This window comes from Polypterus senegalus, chromosome 11 (genome assembly GCF_016835505.1).
Source record: "Polypterus senegalus isolate Bchr_013 chromosome 11, ASM1683550v1, whole genome shotgun sequence".
NCBI lineage: Eukaryota > Metazoa > Chordata > Cladistia > Polypteriformes > Polypteridae > Polypterus > Polypterus senegalus.
Window position 1 is genome coordinate 45524647 of NC_053164.1, and position 19115 is coordinate 45543761.

At 35.6% G+C, this 19115-nt stretch overlaps 1 protein-coding gene across 9 annotated transcripts in view; it reads right to left on the reverse strand.

Annotated features, from left to right (window-relative positions):
- Nucleotides 1–19115, reverse strand: part of aak1b (AP2 associated kinase 1b) — a 132604-nt gene that overhangs the window by 18328 nt on the left and 95161 nt on the right. For 3 of the 9 annotated variants that reach the window (XM_039768496.1, XM_039768502.1, XM_039768503.1), the window contains 8 exons: nt 18643–18845; nt 16979–17181; nt 16692–16805; nt 12018–12113; nt 5402–5503; nt 5174–5275; nt 1245–1445; nt 210–317 (listed from right to left, as the gene is read on the reverse strand). In XM_039768496.1, coding sequence (XP_039624430.1) covers nt 210–317; nt 1245–1445; nt 5174–5275; nt 5402–5503; nt 12018–12113; nt 16692–16805; nt 16979–17181; nt 18643–18845 — 1129 coding nt within the window. The remainder of the gene's footprint in view (nt 1–209; nt 318–1244; nt 1446–5173; nt 5276–5401; nt 5504–12017; nt 12114–16691; nt 16806–16978; nt 17182–18642; nt 18846–19115) is intronic. The other 6 variants (XM_039768500.1, XM_039768504.1, XM_039768497.1 and 3 more) reach the window with 5 other exon arrangements.

Below are 19115 nucleotides of genomic sequence, written 5' to 3' on the forward strand. Positions count from 1 at the left end.
AACTACTTTGTATTATATGAAATCTTAGCATATAGAACATTTTGGAAGGTACGCCACAATGTTCATAGAGATGGAAGGGTTTTCAAGGACAACTAAAGAGATAAAAAAAAACATAATTTTCACAAACAGAAACAAAAAAGAGCCATTACACATTGTAAAATGCAGACACTGGAAAGGATGTGCAATGTTATTGGTCACCCTGGCCTTACCTTGGGAAGAGTTTTTAGAGATGAGAACAGGGATAGGATCAAACTCATCCTCTGTCACTTTCTCTGAGTCATCGGGAAGGTCAAAACCCGAGATCAGGTTGGGAGAGTCTGCAGCAAAGGGGGGCGACAGAGGAGAAAATAGATTTAGCGCAAAGGCAATAAACTGGTGCAGTAACATGGGATGGTGATGCCTGCACAACTGGCACAAATATTTTAGCACATTGAATGTAGTACAGGCTTGGGTCAAAGGGGAAAACTAAGACGTTTCTTGTATCTTCAACCAAAATGTATGTATAACAGAGTTAAAAGAAGCCTGCATAAAACTCTGAGTCTTTTACCCTTAAGTTCATCAAGATTGCTTCCATTAAGTGCTGCATGGGCAGTACTGGGGACAGAGAAGAGAGGAGGAGTGGAGAAAGCAAACAATTCAGCAGAGTGAATTTTCAACTTGCAATTACATTTTATACACTAGTTATATTCAATGCTCATTTCTTCAAAAGTTTATGTTAAAGAAGACCCATTAAATGCTATCAATTTCAAATTTCATTATTTCAACTATTCTGAGCAAAGCATTTAATTTTTTATAGCAGAGAGTCAACATATTGTGGGAATGCATGTGTTAAATAGCCATTCAGTTTTACTTTTTTCCATATTACCAATCACATAAATCTAAATGAAATGATATATATATTTAAAGAAAATACAAAACTGTTATCAGACAGTACAGCTTTAAAAGATCTTAGAAACAGGTATTCAGTTGGGTGGACAATGTATATGATGTCCAAGAGAGCTTAAAACAGAATGTAATTGTAGAGTAGGCTTTACTGTAAACATGAGCCTTGTGAATAGCCAACCTGCAAAGCAGAGAGTAAATAAACATTCATCATGCTCAAGGACTGCCCATTATAATCCACAAAAATGCTAAAACTTTTTGAGAATGTAACTGTGGAAGATTATGAAATCATTATTGAGAGGAAAGAAAAAACAAAGCAGGAGGAATGCTGGAAAAGAAAGTAAGCAGCTATTAAGTCTTACCAGAGTGTAGCTGGGCAGAAAGGGAGACGGGTGCAAACTCATCCAGGCTGAGGCTGGCACATGAGGCAGAGACAGGGGTGGAGGAGGCAGAGACAGCAGAAGAGGAGGATGTAGCAACAGGAGCAGCAGCACCAGCAGTGGTGGTGGTGGGGTGAGAGAGCAGTGAACAGCCAAGGAGAGGGTCCTCCCCCGTCAAAGTGTCTGGGGGAGAAAGAGTAGAGAAAGGGTAGGGGTGCCAGGGAAAGGAGGAGAAATTCATCTGAAACTAAGCAGGATCGTTAAGAACAAAGCAATACTGCGCTCACCAAGAACAGCAGATAACACTATTCATGTTCCCCAATTGAGTATCTAATCATAGGCGTGTGTGTTTTAATAGAGAAGAACATTGAGCAAGACCTTGTATGCTCAGAAAAATTACGATACCTATGTGCTAAATAAGAGATTAAGTAACCAGCCCAAGTTCACAAAGTGGACCATCAGCAGAGCCAGTTCTATTTTCATAAGTCATGAAGCAACTACTGCTTGATTCTTTGAAAATAAATAAAACAAGTGCATTTGTGTGAAATATAATCCAAATGCAAAAGAAAAAGTTAGAATTTTGCCAATAGGGGAATCAATATCAAGTGCTATTTATTGATAAAACAACATTTAAACACACACATTCACTTTCATTAAAATAATAATACTAAACTAAGCTTTTTGTTGACAGTAAGATTGTATTTTCTAATAATAACCTCTCTAATAGTAATGATAGACTTACATGTTTAATTTTACTTGGGCTGAATCTGCATCATGCCCTCCAGATAACTTCCTTTAAAGCATTTATGTTGTGTATCAGTAGTGCAAAAAATGGGTCTTCTTACAAAACAATTTCAAATTTAGAGCATATTGAGACTACTATAGCAGCACCATTTATTGTATGTAACTTTGCATTTCTATTTTGTGCTACAGTCCTCTCTCTCTTTCACTCTTCTGGACAAGGGGGCACATGGATGCCTTTGTTTGTATTTGAAGAGGAGGGGTTGAGGTTGGTGATTATAATTCTGTTTATGTGGTTTCTCTATTTCTTTTTGTTATGCTACCTGTCTTATAGCCTTTAGTAACTGAATGCGTCTGTAATAATTTTCGTTTCAATAAAAATGAACACTTCTTCCACTGTGTCATCTGACATCCAGGTTTGGTTAGTAATCCCACAAACAGCACACTACTACCTGCCTACTGCTATAATGCAAAATTTACAGTATTAAATAACAAGCCTACAAGCCAAATTCAGCAATTAATATTAATGGTGTGTAAAATAAAAGGATCACACAGCTGTTATGAGTGTAATATTCATTCAAGTTTAGAAACAACAAAGCAAGCGTGAGCATTTGTTATTTACATATCAATGGAGGAAAGGAAACCTGTAAACAGTAACATACAACAATAAAAGAACCTTTGTGTTTCTCAATATTGGTGCCAGAGCTCCATTATAATGAAATCTACAGACCTAAATTGTTTCAGGAATATTAAAGTGATATGAAGAAGAAACAACTAAATGCATTTATTAAACAAGGAACACATTCTGGAAAGGATTTGACAGCTTATGCCAAAACGCAATTCTTTTTTTAAAGTAATATGTTATGGGTAGTGAATAAGTGATGCTATAAACATTATGGAAATGTTGGGTCTCATGGTAAAAATTGCAGAAAATCTGGTGCTGCTAGTGAAAAATTGTGAGAATGTGGACTGAGCCCTAGCCTCTTTAGCACAGAATTTGGGGGCCTGAAGTACAGTATAATGTTTTAAGTGGTCAAGAGAAGACAGTGTTACTGGGTGTTTAATGACATTTTAGGGTTCACCAGGAATGCCAGGAAGTGTTCCCTAATTTGGAGAACAACAGCTGTTTTGAGGTGATGACACCTAGAAGGTTAAAGAAGGCACAGTTTGGTGGGTGAGGAAGCAGTAAAGCTGCCTTCACAAGACAGATAGTAACAAAGCCCGGATAGCAGTGTGAGCAGACAAATGTCATTGGTAAATCAGTTTTACAGGTCTAGTTTTGTTGTATTTGAGATCTAAAGCAGCACAAGTAAGCAGTGTCATGACATTAATCAAATGTAAAAAGTAGTGTTTGGCTTTAACTCTAGACAACATTAGAGAAATGGCATTTATAATATTTCATTTAATTCTGGGCACTTTATTTATTAAAAAGAAAACAGCTGCACTTTTTTACCTCCTCCTTCTACATTTGAGGTAAAGAAACTACTCTCATCAAGCAATATTAGCAGATTTTCAAAATAGCCAATGCTATTTCTAATTTAACCACACCCTTGAGGACACTGGTATAGACAGAGGATAAATTTGTCTGCCCAGGCATATGACATCCATTACAAAATGCTAGACTGAAGCACAGTAGCTACAGTAATTATTAACTGTAATCCTACTAATAATCTGTAAACTGTAATAATCAAATAACGCATTTAAAGCCATAACTATAATGATCAAATCCAGTCTAATATTGTCAAATTGTATTCAGTATGGTGCTATTCACAACACTTTGCTGCAATGCTGTAGTTTTTTTTTAATTCCAAGGCATTACAGTGCAATGCAAAATACAAACACAGAAAAGAGAGAACCTATTATTTGTATTCAATCCCCAGTTATATAGCACAGTGAAAAAGAAAGGAACATTTCTCTCAGAGATTTCTCTGGTATAAGGAGACATTAATCACTGGCAATGCTTTTAATAGTAGTGTAGAGGGCTGCTCATTTTCAGAGTTAAACGATGAGTGGTTAAATAAAGGTTCTAAGCATAAATGTAAAAAATAAGGACTACAAAATTAATAGCAACACAGTCTAAATGGTATCAATCCTGAGTAAACAAAATGTCAAAGGAGACCCTAAAACAAGCTTATAATTCAAATACATTGATTTAATTACAACATATTACATTCAAAATATTAATAAAGTTCAGGACTGCCTAATGCATGTTAAAGGCAGCATCCTGTATGTTAATATAAATATTGTTATAAAAATTCCAGGAGAGAAGAAAAGTATGACCTACAAAAGGTGAGTAAACACAACATCCTTTGTTGCCATTAGCCTTACTCCAGAAGTAACCTATGCATATCTGGGTACAAAGGGAGAAACTGAGGTTTTGCTTTATTTCAGTTTTTGCTTGATTTGAACTAACCCTCCTTATGCCATCGGGGACTTGGTTGACAGGTCTCAAGTCAAAATTCAAGAATGAATTTTAATAACAAACACATATATAAAAGTAAACAAACAAAATATATTCAGTATAGGCTTATCAAAATGAAGAGTATGTCCTTTGATGTAGTAGTAATAATGCTTTAAAAATATGTAATGACCTTTACGTAATCCTGTAAATATAAAGGCACACACGTATAGGATACAGTATATTTTGCTATTAGACATGGTTAAAAGAAAGAGAGATGTGCTCCACTGTATTGTTGAGGGCTAGATCATGGAGTGAGGAAGACCAACCACACTACATCAGAAAATATTATGGAGTACAACCGATGCCAAATGAGCAAGAAATTTTTGCAAGTCTCTAACATTTATTAATAGTAACCTGTTATTAAGGACCCCACGACACTTACCTATATAGGAGGGTTGGATATGAAATGGATGAATGCAATTTAAACAGATGTTTGTGTGCCTTATTGATTAGTCAATGCCTTCAGAGATGCATGCATTTTATATGGTAATTTTTCAATTAATCATTTTTAATTTACGTTGTAAAATCCTTCTGAGTGAACACTATAGGAACTGCAGGGCTATGCTGCACTGAAGTAGGAAATATATAAATGGACATTTAAGCTGAATAAACAGCTACATCTCCCCTTTAAAGTGTACAGTTTTATATGTATATATTATATGTATGTACAACTGTAACTGTTTGCTAACAAAATCATTTTAATGCCTACCTGTGAGAGTTGAAGAAATTGAATCTGTTTGAGATGTCAAGCGCTGAGCCTGTGGTGGTTCCAGTCCTGGAATCAAGGAGTCCACCAAGACATCCGACTTTCCTGTAACAGAAAGGGATTATAAGCAACGATAACCAGAAATTAGTGCTTTTTAACTTGCTGATAGTTTAATGGAATAGATACAAAATTTGCTGTCTGATACTGCAGAGGAAAGGCAAAGTCTGTTACCATTGGAGCTGTCCACAGAACTGCCAAAAGGGTCAGAAAGAGGCAGAAGATCATGAAGAAGCAGAGAAGTTTCAGGAGACTTTAGCCCCTCAATCAGCTTCTCTACAAAGTCAGAAGAAAGAGAAGGAAAACTAGAGACAGTATACAGAAATAAATCTGTAAAAATAGCAGTGGCATAATCACTCTAAAATGATCACAAGAGAGAGCTGATAGAACCCACCACCCTCTTTGCTGGGGGCAAATATTTTCTGTGAAGGTGCTAAATGGCTGCATCTAGTAATACGTTGGTTTGAATGAAGAGGAAGTCCTAAAATAAAATTCCTCACATTTCCAGAAAATGCTTCAAAAAGCTAACAGAAAAAATAACATTGTTCAACACTTTCATTTGTCACTGTCTCATTCTCTTACGATCAATTCCCTCACACGAACTTCAGAACATCATACACTATGGAGGCTTGAATTCTTTATCCACAAATCATCTGAATTTGTATTCATGCATAAGAGAACCACAGAAAATTAATTTGGAATCATAAGAAGTCTCAAAATAAGAAAGGAAAACAAGCAGGACTGTAAAAAGGCACCAGTAATGCCAGTTCTTGGCCATCTAATTACTTTTTATTAGCATTACATTCACTAAAGTAATGCCTGCCACTGCATAATAATTAGTAACTTTAATTAATACACATCCCATAGCAAACGAAAAGCACAAAAAACTGTTACAAGCAAATTTGAACAGATGTCATGCAGTTTCGGAAAACATTACCAATTTATTATAAATTCAGTGCATTATGAGGTGCACTATGAATATAAACACACACAGAAACATAATATGTACACACACATCTACAACAAATACTAAAAGTCTACACCTCCTCATTTAACTTTTAGCTTTTTATCTGCTTTTGTCTGATACTACATTGTAATTTTGTTAGCTCTGTAAGGTAATCTGTAATTGTGCCTGCTGTTAACGATTGTATAAAAAGTAAAGACTGAGCAACAGAAAGCTTAGGCACGGCAATAACACTTAAATGAACACAGTCCTTGAAAGGATTTTATTTACTGTGTAGTTCACCTCTTCATGCTATAATTTCACTGTAGAAATCACTAATGATGTCAGCAGGAAGAATGGTGTGATTCATACTAAACTTGCTTTGATAGTCTTTGTAGAGTACAAAGATAAATTTAATTGAAATGAGAGAAAGATTGTGTGTAGCAGTGAAGGATGCTTTTGACATAATTTACAAATTGTTTTCAACTGTCCATTGTTGATGGGCATATTGTACAAGGTTTACTTCTCTATATGTTGTAATATCACACCCATAATGGTATTACTGAAAATGTTTTGTGATCATTATTTTTGGTGTATAGTATATAAAAGAAAGAAAAAAACTCCTGCAATGTTATCTTGATGACTAATATAACCAGTAGATGACACACTGCTGTATTTGTGTAAGCACATATTGACACTGAGCAACAAATGGCAAATCCTGCACCACCTGCTCACGTGTTTTGTTCTCTAATAAAACACCCAAGCTTTTGTTCTGCATTGTTTCTTGGAGGCAACATATTAACTGTGGTTTGAGTTTTAAAAAGTTGACTTCTATATGTATACAGTATTGCATTTAATTAATGTGAATAGGATTCAAAAAGCCTTTCGTCATGTGGATATCAGTACCGTTTTAACTTATGTCTACTTCTGCACTTTATTTTTAAACATGTAATCTTTTCACTAATGTCTTTGTTGTCTCAAATTATTATAATATCTAACAATAACTACAAACTATAGTCAACTGATACTTACAGATAATTTTGATTACATGTTTATAATCCATTAATTGTCATGGTGTCATCTTAATAAGGAGCCCAAACAGGTGGATGTGCATACAGACATACAGTGGTGTGAAAAACTATTTGCCCCCTTCCTGATTTCTTATTCTTTTGCATGTTTGTCACACAAAATGTTTCTGATCATCAAACACATTAAACCATTAGTCAAATATAACACAAGTAAACACAAAATGCAGTTTTTAAATGATGGTTTTTATTATTTAGGGAGAAAAAAAATCCAAACCTACATGGCCCTGTGTGAAAAAGTAATTGCCCCCTGAACCTAATAACTGGTTGGGCCACCCTTAGCAGCCATAAATGCAATCAAGCGTTTGTGATAACTTGCAATGAGTCTTTTACAACACTCTGGAGGAATTTTGGCCCACTCATCTTTGCAGAATTGTTGTAATTCAGCTTTATTTGAGGGTTTTCTAGCATGAACCGCCTTTTTAAGGTCAAGCCATAGCATCTCAATTGGATTCAGGTCAGGACTTTGACTAGGCCACTCCAAAGGCTTCATTTTGTTTTTCTTCAGCCATTCAGAGGTGGATTTGCTGGTGTGTTTTGGGTCATTGTCCTGTTGCAGCACCCAAGATCGCTTCAGCTTGAGTTGACGAACAGATGGCCAGACATTCTCCTTCAGGATTTTTTGGTAGACAGTAGAATTCATGGTTCCATCTATCACAGCAAGCCTTCCAGGTCCTGAAGCAGCAAAACAACCCCAGACCATCACACTACCACCACCATATTTTACTGTTGGTATGATGTTCTTTTTCTGAAATGCTGTGTTCCTTTTATGCCAGATGTAACGGGACATTTGCCTTCCAAAAAGTTCAACTTTTGTCTCATCAGTCCACAAGGTATTTTCCCAAAAGTCTTGGCAATCATTGAGATGTTTCTTTTCAAAATTAAGACGAGCCCTAATGTTCTTTTTGCTTAACAGTGGTTTGCGTCTTGGAAATCTGCCATGCGGGCCGTTTTTGCCCAGTCTTTTTCTTATGGTGGAGTCGTGAACACTGACCTTAATTGAGGGAAGTGAGGCCTGCAGTTCTTTAGACGTTGTCCTGGGGTCTTTTGTGACCTCTCGGATGATTCGTCTCTGCGCTCTTGGGGTAATTTTGGTCGGCCGGCCACTCCTGGGAAGGTTCACCACTGTTCCATGTTTTTGCCATTTGTGGATAATGGCTCTCACTGTGGTTCACTGGAGTCCCAAAGCTTTAGAAATGGCTTTATAACCTTTACCAGACTGATAGATCTCAATTACTTCTGTTCTCATTTGTTCCTGAATTTCTTTGGATCTTGGCATGATGTCTAGCTTTTGAGGTGCTTTTGGTCTACTTCTCTGTGTCAGGCAGCTCCTATTTAAGTGATTTCTTGATTGAAACAGGTGTGGCAGTAATCAGGCCTGGGGGTGGCTACGGAAATTGAACTCAGATGCGATACACCACAGTTAGGTTATTTTTTAACAAGGGGCCAATTACTTTTTCACACAGGGACATGTAGGTTTGGATTTTTGTTTCTCCCTAAATAATAAAAACCATCATTTAAAAACTGCATTTTGTGTTTACTTGTGTTGTATTTGACTAATGGTTAAATGTGTTTGATGATCAGAAACATTTTGTGTGACAAACATGCAAAAGAATAAGAAATCAGGAAGGGGGCAAATAGTTTTTCACACCACTGTATATGACAATGATAAAAGGTGTTCTTAGGTGTTTATAAAAATAAATAAATCTTAATCTCATATTGCTTTACTTTGAAATTACTGCATTATATTTAATGAAAAATATATACATACACATTTGTTATGATATCAATTTCTGATATAAAAATATCATAAATGAAAGGTATAAAATATGAGTAACATTCTTGGATATTAGGCTAAACAAAATCTGAGACGCTGTGTTAAGAGCCCATTCACTATCCAATAGAAATGGGAGGATTTACCATCAGAGCATTCTGAGAGTGTGTCAAAGGGTCGTGAGTGCAAGAGGCCTTTTCACCAATTCACACATACCCAACCACCAGCCCCTCTATGAAACAATCGAATCTTCACACACCAAAATGACCAAGGGGGAATCTACTCAATGAATCGATGTAGGCCCCAATTGTCAAAATGGCCAAGCAAACATAAGACTGTGAAATATTGTGCAGCAATAACCTACAGGGGGTCCATATGCTGCAGTGTTAAAAGTATGATCAAGTCTCCGTGAAGAAGCTAAGTCACTCAGGGGCTGGGGTGGGCAATCTTAATCTGGGCATACGTGTGAAATGTTTGCTTTTGGGAAGTTTGAGGGTCTTCACAACATAAATCTAACACTAGAGCATGTATTAAGAAATCAAAATCTCCATATTAAGTTCAAGAGATAATAACTGGAAAAATGTTTCTATTTTCTGGAGGCCTGTCATTCCAACAGACATTGTATTCAAATTTTAAACAGCTATATTTAGCTCAGGTTTAAACTTTAAAATCAGCATGGAGAAATGTCAATGGTCTATATTTTTCACACATGCAGTAACAGTATGTGCAGGTTTCCACAGAACTGGAATAACAATCTAGAGTGCATTTTGTCGGAGTTAACAAAAAGTGAATGTAGGTGGTACGGTTATGTTTTTTAATGCATGTAAACATTTCACAAAAACTAAATTATATTTGAAGGTAAAGTTTGTGTAAAATGCATGGTGCAGATAAATCAATAATAATAAGCATCACATTTTGAACAAAAGATTTTATTAAACACAGCATACTCTCTCTAATAAATGAGAGCACAGGTTCAGAGAATGATATATTTACACACACACACTGATTAATTTTGCACTGTTTTGCAACTTGTTTACATATATGATGAAGGACAATTTATGCCAAAAATCAAAGTAGTAAATGTAGCGAACAAACAAAATAAAGAGAAAAGAAAAAAAACCACAAGATTACATTCTGAAAAATAAACTGAAATAGAAGATGTTTGTTTTCAAGCACAGTATAAAATACAACATACAGAGTTAGCTAAAACCTGCAGGAAAAAACAAAACGAAAAATGCAAGCTCAAATGCAAATATGACAAGCAATACTGGAGAAAAAAACAAACACTCACTTAAAAGTTTTTTTTATTTAGAATTTTGCATAAATAGTTCTCATCAAAAAGTAAAGGCAATTTCAAAATTAAATAGTATTTGTAATGTGTAGAAGCAGATGCCGAAACAAAACGTTCATGATGGCTTATGGGTAGTTCGAACACACAAAGTGCAGTGATCTACCATTAGTCTAGTTGAAGCAAAGGTCAAATGAGGCAGTGAAACCTGCTGAAATTCACCAAAGGATGTCGGCTGAGTATGGAAGTGAAAACAGCATGACTCAACTAAAAGTTTATGAATATGCAGGAAGGTTTAAGCCAGGAAGAGAAAGTATAACCAACAAAGCTCCATCTGGTCGACCACCAACATTGCACTCACACAAGCCCACATCAACATGGCAAATACCTTAATTAGAGAAGACTGATGGATCTGCTGTTGCTACACATTTAGAAATCCACTATGGAAAGTGCAAGACGACTTGACCTACTATAAAGTTTATGTAAGACTAGCAGAATACCCGCGCTTCGCAGCAGAGAAGTAGTGTGTTAAAGAAGTTATGAAAAAGAAAAGCAAACATTTTAAAAATAACGTAAGATGATTGTTAATGTAATTGTTTTGTCATTGATATGAGTGTTGTTGTCATATCTATCTATTTATATTTTATATATATATATATATATATATATATATATATATATATATATATATATAGCAAAATACCTGCGATTGGCAGCGGAGAAGTAAAAAGAAAAGGAAACATTTTAATAATAACGTAACATGATAAAGTTTATGTAAGATGAGTACTTGAAAAGCTTACTGATCTGCACAAGTCAACATTCTTTAGTGACTTTTAGCACTCCCTCTACTGAAAGAAACCTCACTATTGCGTGTTGTTCAACGACAATGCAATCCCACAGCGCAATGTCCATGTTCATTTGACCTTGGCTTCAACTACACTAATGGCAGAGCACGGCACTGTGCGTCTTCATACTACCCATAATGTGTTGTATTGTATCAGCTTCAATCCATTGCGGTTACAGCATCATTTTTTGACTGCCTTTACTCTTTTATTTACCCTTTTAGTTAGGTGCTCAATGAGACTGCACAAAAACAATAACACTGTCAAGCCATTTTTAGCAGTTTTCTGATACTTGTACAGTACTTTATTTTTCTCTCTTTGAATTAGACACTTGAAAACACACATTCATCATTGTTAAATCCGATTGACAATGCAAAAACTACATATGTTTTTTATCATCTGCAACACAAATCAGGAAATCAGAAATGGCTCTTATTACTCCATGCAAATAGGTACTCACACGGTGTAAAATGGCTCCTGGATTAGGAACAAGGAAGCTAGGATGGCTTGGAGCAGGAGACACCAAAAGCTTCTGCTCAAACTCATCACTGAGTAAGAAAATTTAAATGTCAAAATGTGGCAACTGATTTACAAAAAGGCTGCTGAAGCAGTCTCCTTTCTGACATGAAAACACTCGAGTAGAAGACCACAATAGGGACCACAAAAAATGCCCATTCTTCTTTGACTAAAATGAAAATTTCACGTCTGAGCAGGCACGAGTATGGCAGACAGTATCATGAAAGAATATAATTTATTATCTCACTTGCCAAACACCAACATACAAAGAGAAAGACGGGCTCATTTGGTGTTGTTTAAACTGAGAAGAACAGAAATTAAAAGAAAAAGAGCAGATGTTACCTGGGGTCTCAGAGAGAGAAACAGGTGCAAATGGATCCGGCACACTCAAAAGACCAGAGCCGGGAGCGAGACCCAGAATATCAGATGGTCTTTCAGCTTAGAAGGAAAACAGATAGCAAAGCACAAACACCAAGACAGGGAGGGGAGAAAAGAGAAATTATCAAGAAAAGCTGATGACACAGGGCAGCTGAGGTGAGAGATGTGCATTATTGTAGCTGTCAAGGTTGCTGTAATCTTAAGAAAAGCACATTTTTCACATCAGTGTCATATATATATATATATATATATATATATATATATATATATATATATATATATATATATATATGAGCACAACATAGCTTTATTCAGAAAGGAAAAGAACATTTTGTTCAAAATGCACTGTATGTAAAAGAATGTTTGCAATATGATCCATTCTAAAAGTAATTTTCTAATAGAAAAACAGGTACCTTTAAAACTGAAAAATCAAAAATGATAAACCTAGCTACTTAGACAGATCGACAGACAGACAGACAGATATGTTAGACACTATATAATAGATAGATAGATATATAGATAGACAGATAGACATGAAAGACACTATATGAAAGAACATTTCATACAAAACATTTGCAGGCTGAAGCAACACCTTGAACAGAAAATGATGTTTTTCATTTAAAAAAGACTTGCCTACTGAATTACAGACATACGGGGAGAAAAATGGCAGGTTTCACTCAAAATGTTCTATTTCAATAAGTTAAAAAAAAAAAAAGAGAGTTGTTCTAGACACTGCTTATTTGTACCCAGATGTACCAGACAGAGCTATTCACCCCAAAAGATGCTACCTCAATATGTAAGGTTACTCGGTCACAGTTCCCAAGCATCAATCTAACTGCTTCAACACCACATTTTTATTTTGTTTTTGTACAGAATGTAAAATGTTTTTTTTACGAACTATTACTGATATGCATAGAAAACATTATGACGTCTATGCTATTTTTGTTAATGAAACTGCATAATTAAATTAGAAGAAAATGGTTATGTTGGTGACTGACATAATGATAAATTGCCACTCAGCAAAATATTTTGCAACCACGTGCAATACCTTGATGTAATACCGCAGCACAGAGGAGCGAGGGTAACTGACTCCGACCCTTCTGGTCTCTGAGCTATAAATCTCGGTGCTGCCAGTAGGAGATGTTCAGTCTTGCACCAAACCCAACACAGGATGGAGTTCCTTTCTGACTACCTTTTGATCACCTTGCCTGATGACAATCTTGCTTTAAAGATTTTCTGTTGGCACGCATAGCGGCACTCATTTTTGTTGACTTAATTTATGATAACACAAATTAATATTGTTCTTGAAGGATTACATTATTTTTCAAAATTGAGACTTTTATAATAATAATAATACATTTTATTTATATAATATATATATACAACTTTCCTATATAACTAGAAACAATTCTGTAAATCTAAACCAGTAAACCACAGTTAAACTTATGTTCCAACTACATGAGAGGCCAACCAAGAGTCACTGAATCCTCTGTTAGATTTGGTGAAAATATCTAGTCCTAGCGCAGAAATCATGCATTATATTCTAAAATAATGGGCTCTTACGCACAGGCACAAAATCTCTAACAATTATTAACAAGAAAATAAAACACTTCATCTGAATATGGCTATAGAAAAAAACATAAAAGGAATAAGTAAAATGACCAAGCATAAGTACTCTATATAGATAAAAAGAAGAGTGAAAAGTGTACAAGGTAGCACCCACTCTCTGAAAGTATACTAAGTAATTCATGGCACTAACATACATGGACAACCAGATGCAATTAATTAAATCAATTCCATTCTGGGATTCAGGCACATGATTTAACTAATGAACTCAATGTTTTAAAGAAGCTTTGTCCCCGATTGTAGGATTAAAACTGATGGATTTAAGGCTCTTTAAAAGGTCAGAGTAAAGAGTCCAGGACTTGACTGTTATTGGAGCAGTGTATTGTTATGTGAGCTCAAAGCCCCTGTTTTTTTTGTTTTTTTTGTTTTTTTAAATATCACTGATTTAGCAAAAGAATCAGTGATGGTCCCAGCAGCAACGCTTCAAATCTCCAAGCTCACTTAGTGAAAAATAACTGGCAGAATGTACCTCATTATTAAACAGATTGTAAAAAGCAGGAATTTGTTCAGACTACAAGATGAGTTAGACCCACACTAGTTTGGTTATAAGAGAAAGGCAGAGTGAGAGATGGTCACAATGGGACTGCTAGGTTGTTTTCTGAGTTTTTTTTCTGCATCATTTAATTAGGTACTTCAGTTCTTACTGGGCTCTACTGATAATGATGTAAAAAAGTGGCCATACTCGTATTATTTGTGCTAGGCAAATTCAACTTTACAGGACCCTTCACAACTTTTACTTCAATAAGTCTGAAAAACCTTACATTAAAATGAAGATACAGGGTTCTTACTGACAGAAGAAAAATGCTTTCCTTTCTAACTGAGTGATATATTTTCATATCAAATATAATTATTATATTCAAATTAATATATATATGTAATTTTTCTATAGTGGTCCTCCTGGTTATATTAAAACACAAAATTGACTTAAAATACATTATATTCTAATTGGGTTCATACATTTCAAATCCTAAAAAATGCATGGTTATGACCTTGAGCTGCATGTGTAAAGGGGCCCACCTCACTTATTTGTTTGGTATATAAAGGGATTTCCAATACCCATTAGTAAAACAATTGCCTTACTAAAGATCATTGCTTATACTGCTCTCTTGCATTAGAGTTTTGTCAATATTGCCTTATCTTTTCTTCATAATATTAAAAGCACAATCAATAGGTTTATTATGTCTACTTCAGGGTATTTTATACTTAATATCAGAATATTAATACTTTATTGAATAAAGAATGACTAAACGAACAAAGGAACATACAAAGTTTGCACCAGCAACAAAGCTCAAGAAGCCCAAAAATGATTTTTGATAAATCTATTAAATTGTGTTGTGCTCATATTTTTATGCAGTCACACATTTTTGGCCCTCTTAATCCAATTCAGTGTTGGTGGGCTGGAGTCTATCCTGGCAGTACTGGGCACAAGCTGGGAAATAACACTGGACAGGATGCCGGTGCATCAAAGGGCACATACAGATATAGCTACACTCACCAATTAATCTAACTCACACATTGGGAATGTAGGAAAGAAGGAGGGAAACCCAAGTAGAAACAGAAAATATGCATTCTAACCAAAGTCACTGGAATTGTGAGGCAGCAGCACTAATCACTGTGCTACCATAGTGACCCCATATTATTTATGAAAAAAGTTGTACAATACAGAAAAAAATATCATTTTTCCATTATTTATTGTAGGGTAAAGGGATAGAGTGTTACAGGAAAAAAAAGCTTTTCAGAAGTTGCATTTTACATATATAAATAAAACTAGAAAATATGATCAAAAACTTCTCTATGTGAATAATGTGTTTATATAAATTTTTACTGAACAAATCTTGAAATGATTTTTTTTTTTAAGTTTGATTAATATACTTTTTTAATCCCCAAGGGGTAATTGCCCTTTCACATGACCTTTGGGGGTCCAGAGTGCAAAATGCATGAAGAAAAAGAAAATAACAAATAGGAATTTATTTTTAGCTTTGTCAAAATGTTGGCATATGTTTGTTTTCAGAAGTGACAACTTTTAAATTTTAAGCTGTAGGTAAAAAAAAAAAAAAAAATAAGTTACACCAGTTTTGATAAATTTTTTCTTCAACAATATATGATGGTACTTATGATAATACAAACGGGTGTACTGTTTTGTTTATGTTTAAAGCATTGGATATTCTGTAGAATTTACTAAAACAGCAAAGAATTTTTTTCTTGCCTCAAAAGAATATTTTCAGCACTTGAAATGTGCCTGTTAAACATACCTTACACATGTTGGTATTTACAAGACATGAAGTTTTCCAAAATAATCTCTTGGGCACTAAGCTATTCAAATGTTAGAAACATTCTATTTCTGTATTGAGCTGAAATCCTGGAATTATCCTTTCTGTGGGCAAACAGAGACCCAGAAAATGCCTTCAAATACTACTCCAGAAAGTAAATTGAGACTAGCAGGTATTTAATTAATTCTTAGCATTTGAATAGACCAGTCCAGTTTACACAAAATATTAAACAATAACTACGCTCAATTTTGTTTATAATGTGTCAAAAATTAAACACTGTAAGCAATTTTATCACCCTATATAAACAAACTTTCCTCAAGTTATGATTTCGATTTAATGATTCCTCTGCAATTAGTTACAAATATTTAAAACACTACAACTTCAAAATACTGTACTACTGAACTATAAAATGCCTTGCAGTTAGGAGACCTGGGTTTGCTTCCCGGGTCCTCCCTGCTTGGAGTTTGCATGTTCTCCCGTGTCTGCGTGGGTTTCCTCCGGGAGCTCCGGTTTCCTCCCCCAGTCCAAAGACATGCAGGTTTGGTGGATTGGCGATCCTAAATTGTCCCTAGTGTTTGTGTTTGGTGTGTGTGCCCTGCGGTGGGTTGGCGCCCTGCCTGGGGTTTGTTTCACTGTATGTATGTATATATATATATATATATATATATATATATATATATATATATTCCCTCCCCAATCAACCACTATGTTTTGAGAAAAAAAAGCACACATTAAAACTTACCAGTACCAGGAGAAAATGGCTTATCACCAAAGTTGCCAGAAGGGGCACTAGGGGCTGGCTGCAGTCCTGGAATCAGGTTTTCTGTCGAGGAGCTCACCACTTCTACATGTTTAGCTGTAAGAGAGATAAAAGCCATTAGCATGGTGAGCAAACACAAGAGAAGATTTCCTGACAGTTGTAAGTTGGATTCATCGCTACAGGAGATTTATTTTCATTAAAAGAGTAAATCAAAATTCAAACTAAATTTACAGATCGCACAACAGAAAGAATGCCACTGCCAACCCTACCTAAGCTCTCACCATCAGACAGCTTGGCAAAATCTTTGTTGAGCAGCTCCTCAGCTGTCAGCTTGGAAAAGTTATCATTACCAAATGGGTTCCAGCTGGCAGCCTCTGTAGGGCTACGTAGAGAAGCAGGCTGTTCAATGCTGGGATGGTAAACATTTTGCTGGGAGGAACGGGGAGACCCAGAGGGTGTAGTGGTTGCAGATCTGTAACACAGGAAGAATGGGAAAGGTATTTAATGTACATATCCCTTTAATTTCATTACAAGAGTGCAATTGTATGTGACATGTAAGATTTGATTTGAAGTGGCAATACATTTTAAAGCAACTAAATACCTTGTGACAAATCTTCTCTTACTGTACAATTTCTGCAAGACTCTTCTGTACAATTTCTGCAAGACTCTTCTTTAATATTGACAATGACTGCAAACAGGTGGTTATTTAAGGATAGCACCCCACAAGACTTCTAAAACAACTCTCTTTAGGTAAAAATGAACAACAATATGTCTGCCAGTTAACTGGCCAGGACCAAGCAGCAATCAAGAATGAAGCAAGACCAAGCCAGAATGGACTGGCATCATATTACACAGGACAAGACCAGAAAGCAACAAAGTCGTCTCTCAATGAATAGATCAGGAAATGATAAATGTACTAAATCAACTAAGAAAATCATTGCGTTTGGTGGGAGTTTACCAACCACGCAGACAATAATGAAATACATTATTTTAAAAATTCCAGTAAATATGATCTAGATGTAGCATCAGAATGAGGCCCCTTGATGATTAGAAAGTTGTAAATGTGACTTTAATAAGCAAAAAGGGAAAGAAAATGAATTTCACTAATGAATCCCTATTTCTACACCAGGTAACATTATGGAAACAAGAACATTAAAATAAAATGCATTAGAGAACAAAAGCAAAGCAAATCATATACATTATGTACTAACAATACGAAAGTGTCTATATGAGGTTGTTGACACTAACTTATAAAACTCGATTTTATCCTGGTTAAGCGCTTAGAGGTAAAGATTACAAAGGGGGATGCTCCAAATAAGGTGAGACTCTCAGTGGAGTTCCTTTGTTTCTGAACAAAGGGTTCATTAATGGCAATGACTCTTATACAGTGAGATGGCAGCAAAATCCAAGTGATAACAAATAGTATAACATACTACATTTCTCAAGCCCACTTAATCCAATTCAATGCCCTTGTGGGACAAAACCTAAGGAAAAAGGAAAACTTGTTGAAATAGACGTAAGTATTTTTCAAACCTTGGCAAATACTATATAAAAGAATTTTCGTGTAGAAACATACAAAGTTCTATAGGTAAGCAAAAGGAAAATAAATAACTACTGGAACAACAAGATGGATTATGACTAACAATAAGCAAACACTGAAAAGATTTAGGCATTTATGCTGACACAAGGCAAATGAAGAGGCAAATTACATGTCAGTATATTGTAAAAACTGCCAAAATTAATAAGGGAACATTATGTTTTCACTCTTTAATGTATTTGTAAAATCTCATCTGTAGAACTATATGTAGTTTTAATCTCCATACTACCAAAGAAACTGATAATCAGCTCTAGAACCTGTGCAAAAAAGGACACAAAAGTGCAGATCTGGCCTAAAAGGCTAATAATACTACCACTGTTTCTCCGCCACACTTACTTGGACTTGTTGAGGCTCGCCTCTGCAGCAGCAGCCTGTAACAGCTGGGTGGACTTGCTGATTGGGACCCCAAAGACTGCACTATGAGTGACATCACTCAGGATGCGTCGATGTCCACCGCGTTGAGTTTTTGGTGAGGATGGAGGGGTCAGAGATCCCACTTTTTGAGCTATTCCGTGGTCTGCCCGGGAATGAGGCAGCGTCTGTAAAACCAAAACAATTTAAACAGTTAAAGTAGTAAAAGGCAAAATGAAAAAAAAGGAACAAGGCACAGGCCTAGAATTAAGTATCTGACAAAACAAAAGAACTGTAACTAGATTACAACCCCAAAACTGACAGAATACACAAGACAGTTGAGTTAGTATAGAAAAAAATTCAGGCTCCCTTTATCACACACATACCCCCCTTTATCAAACTACACAACCCATGCCGAGGTGCAGGAGAAGAGTGTGACAATTCCAAATGCTCTGGGT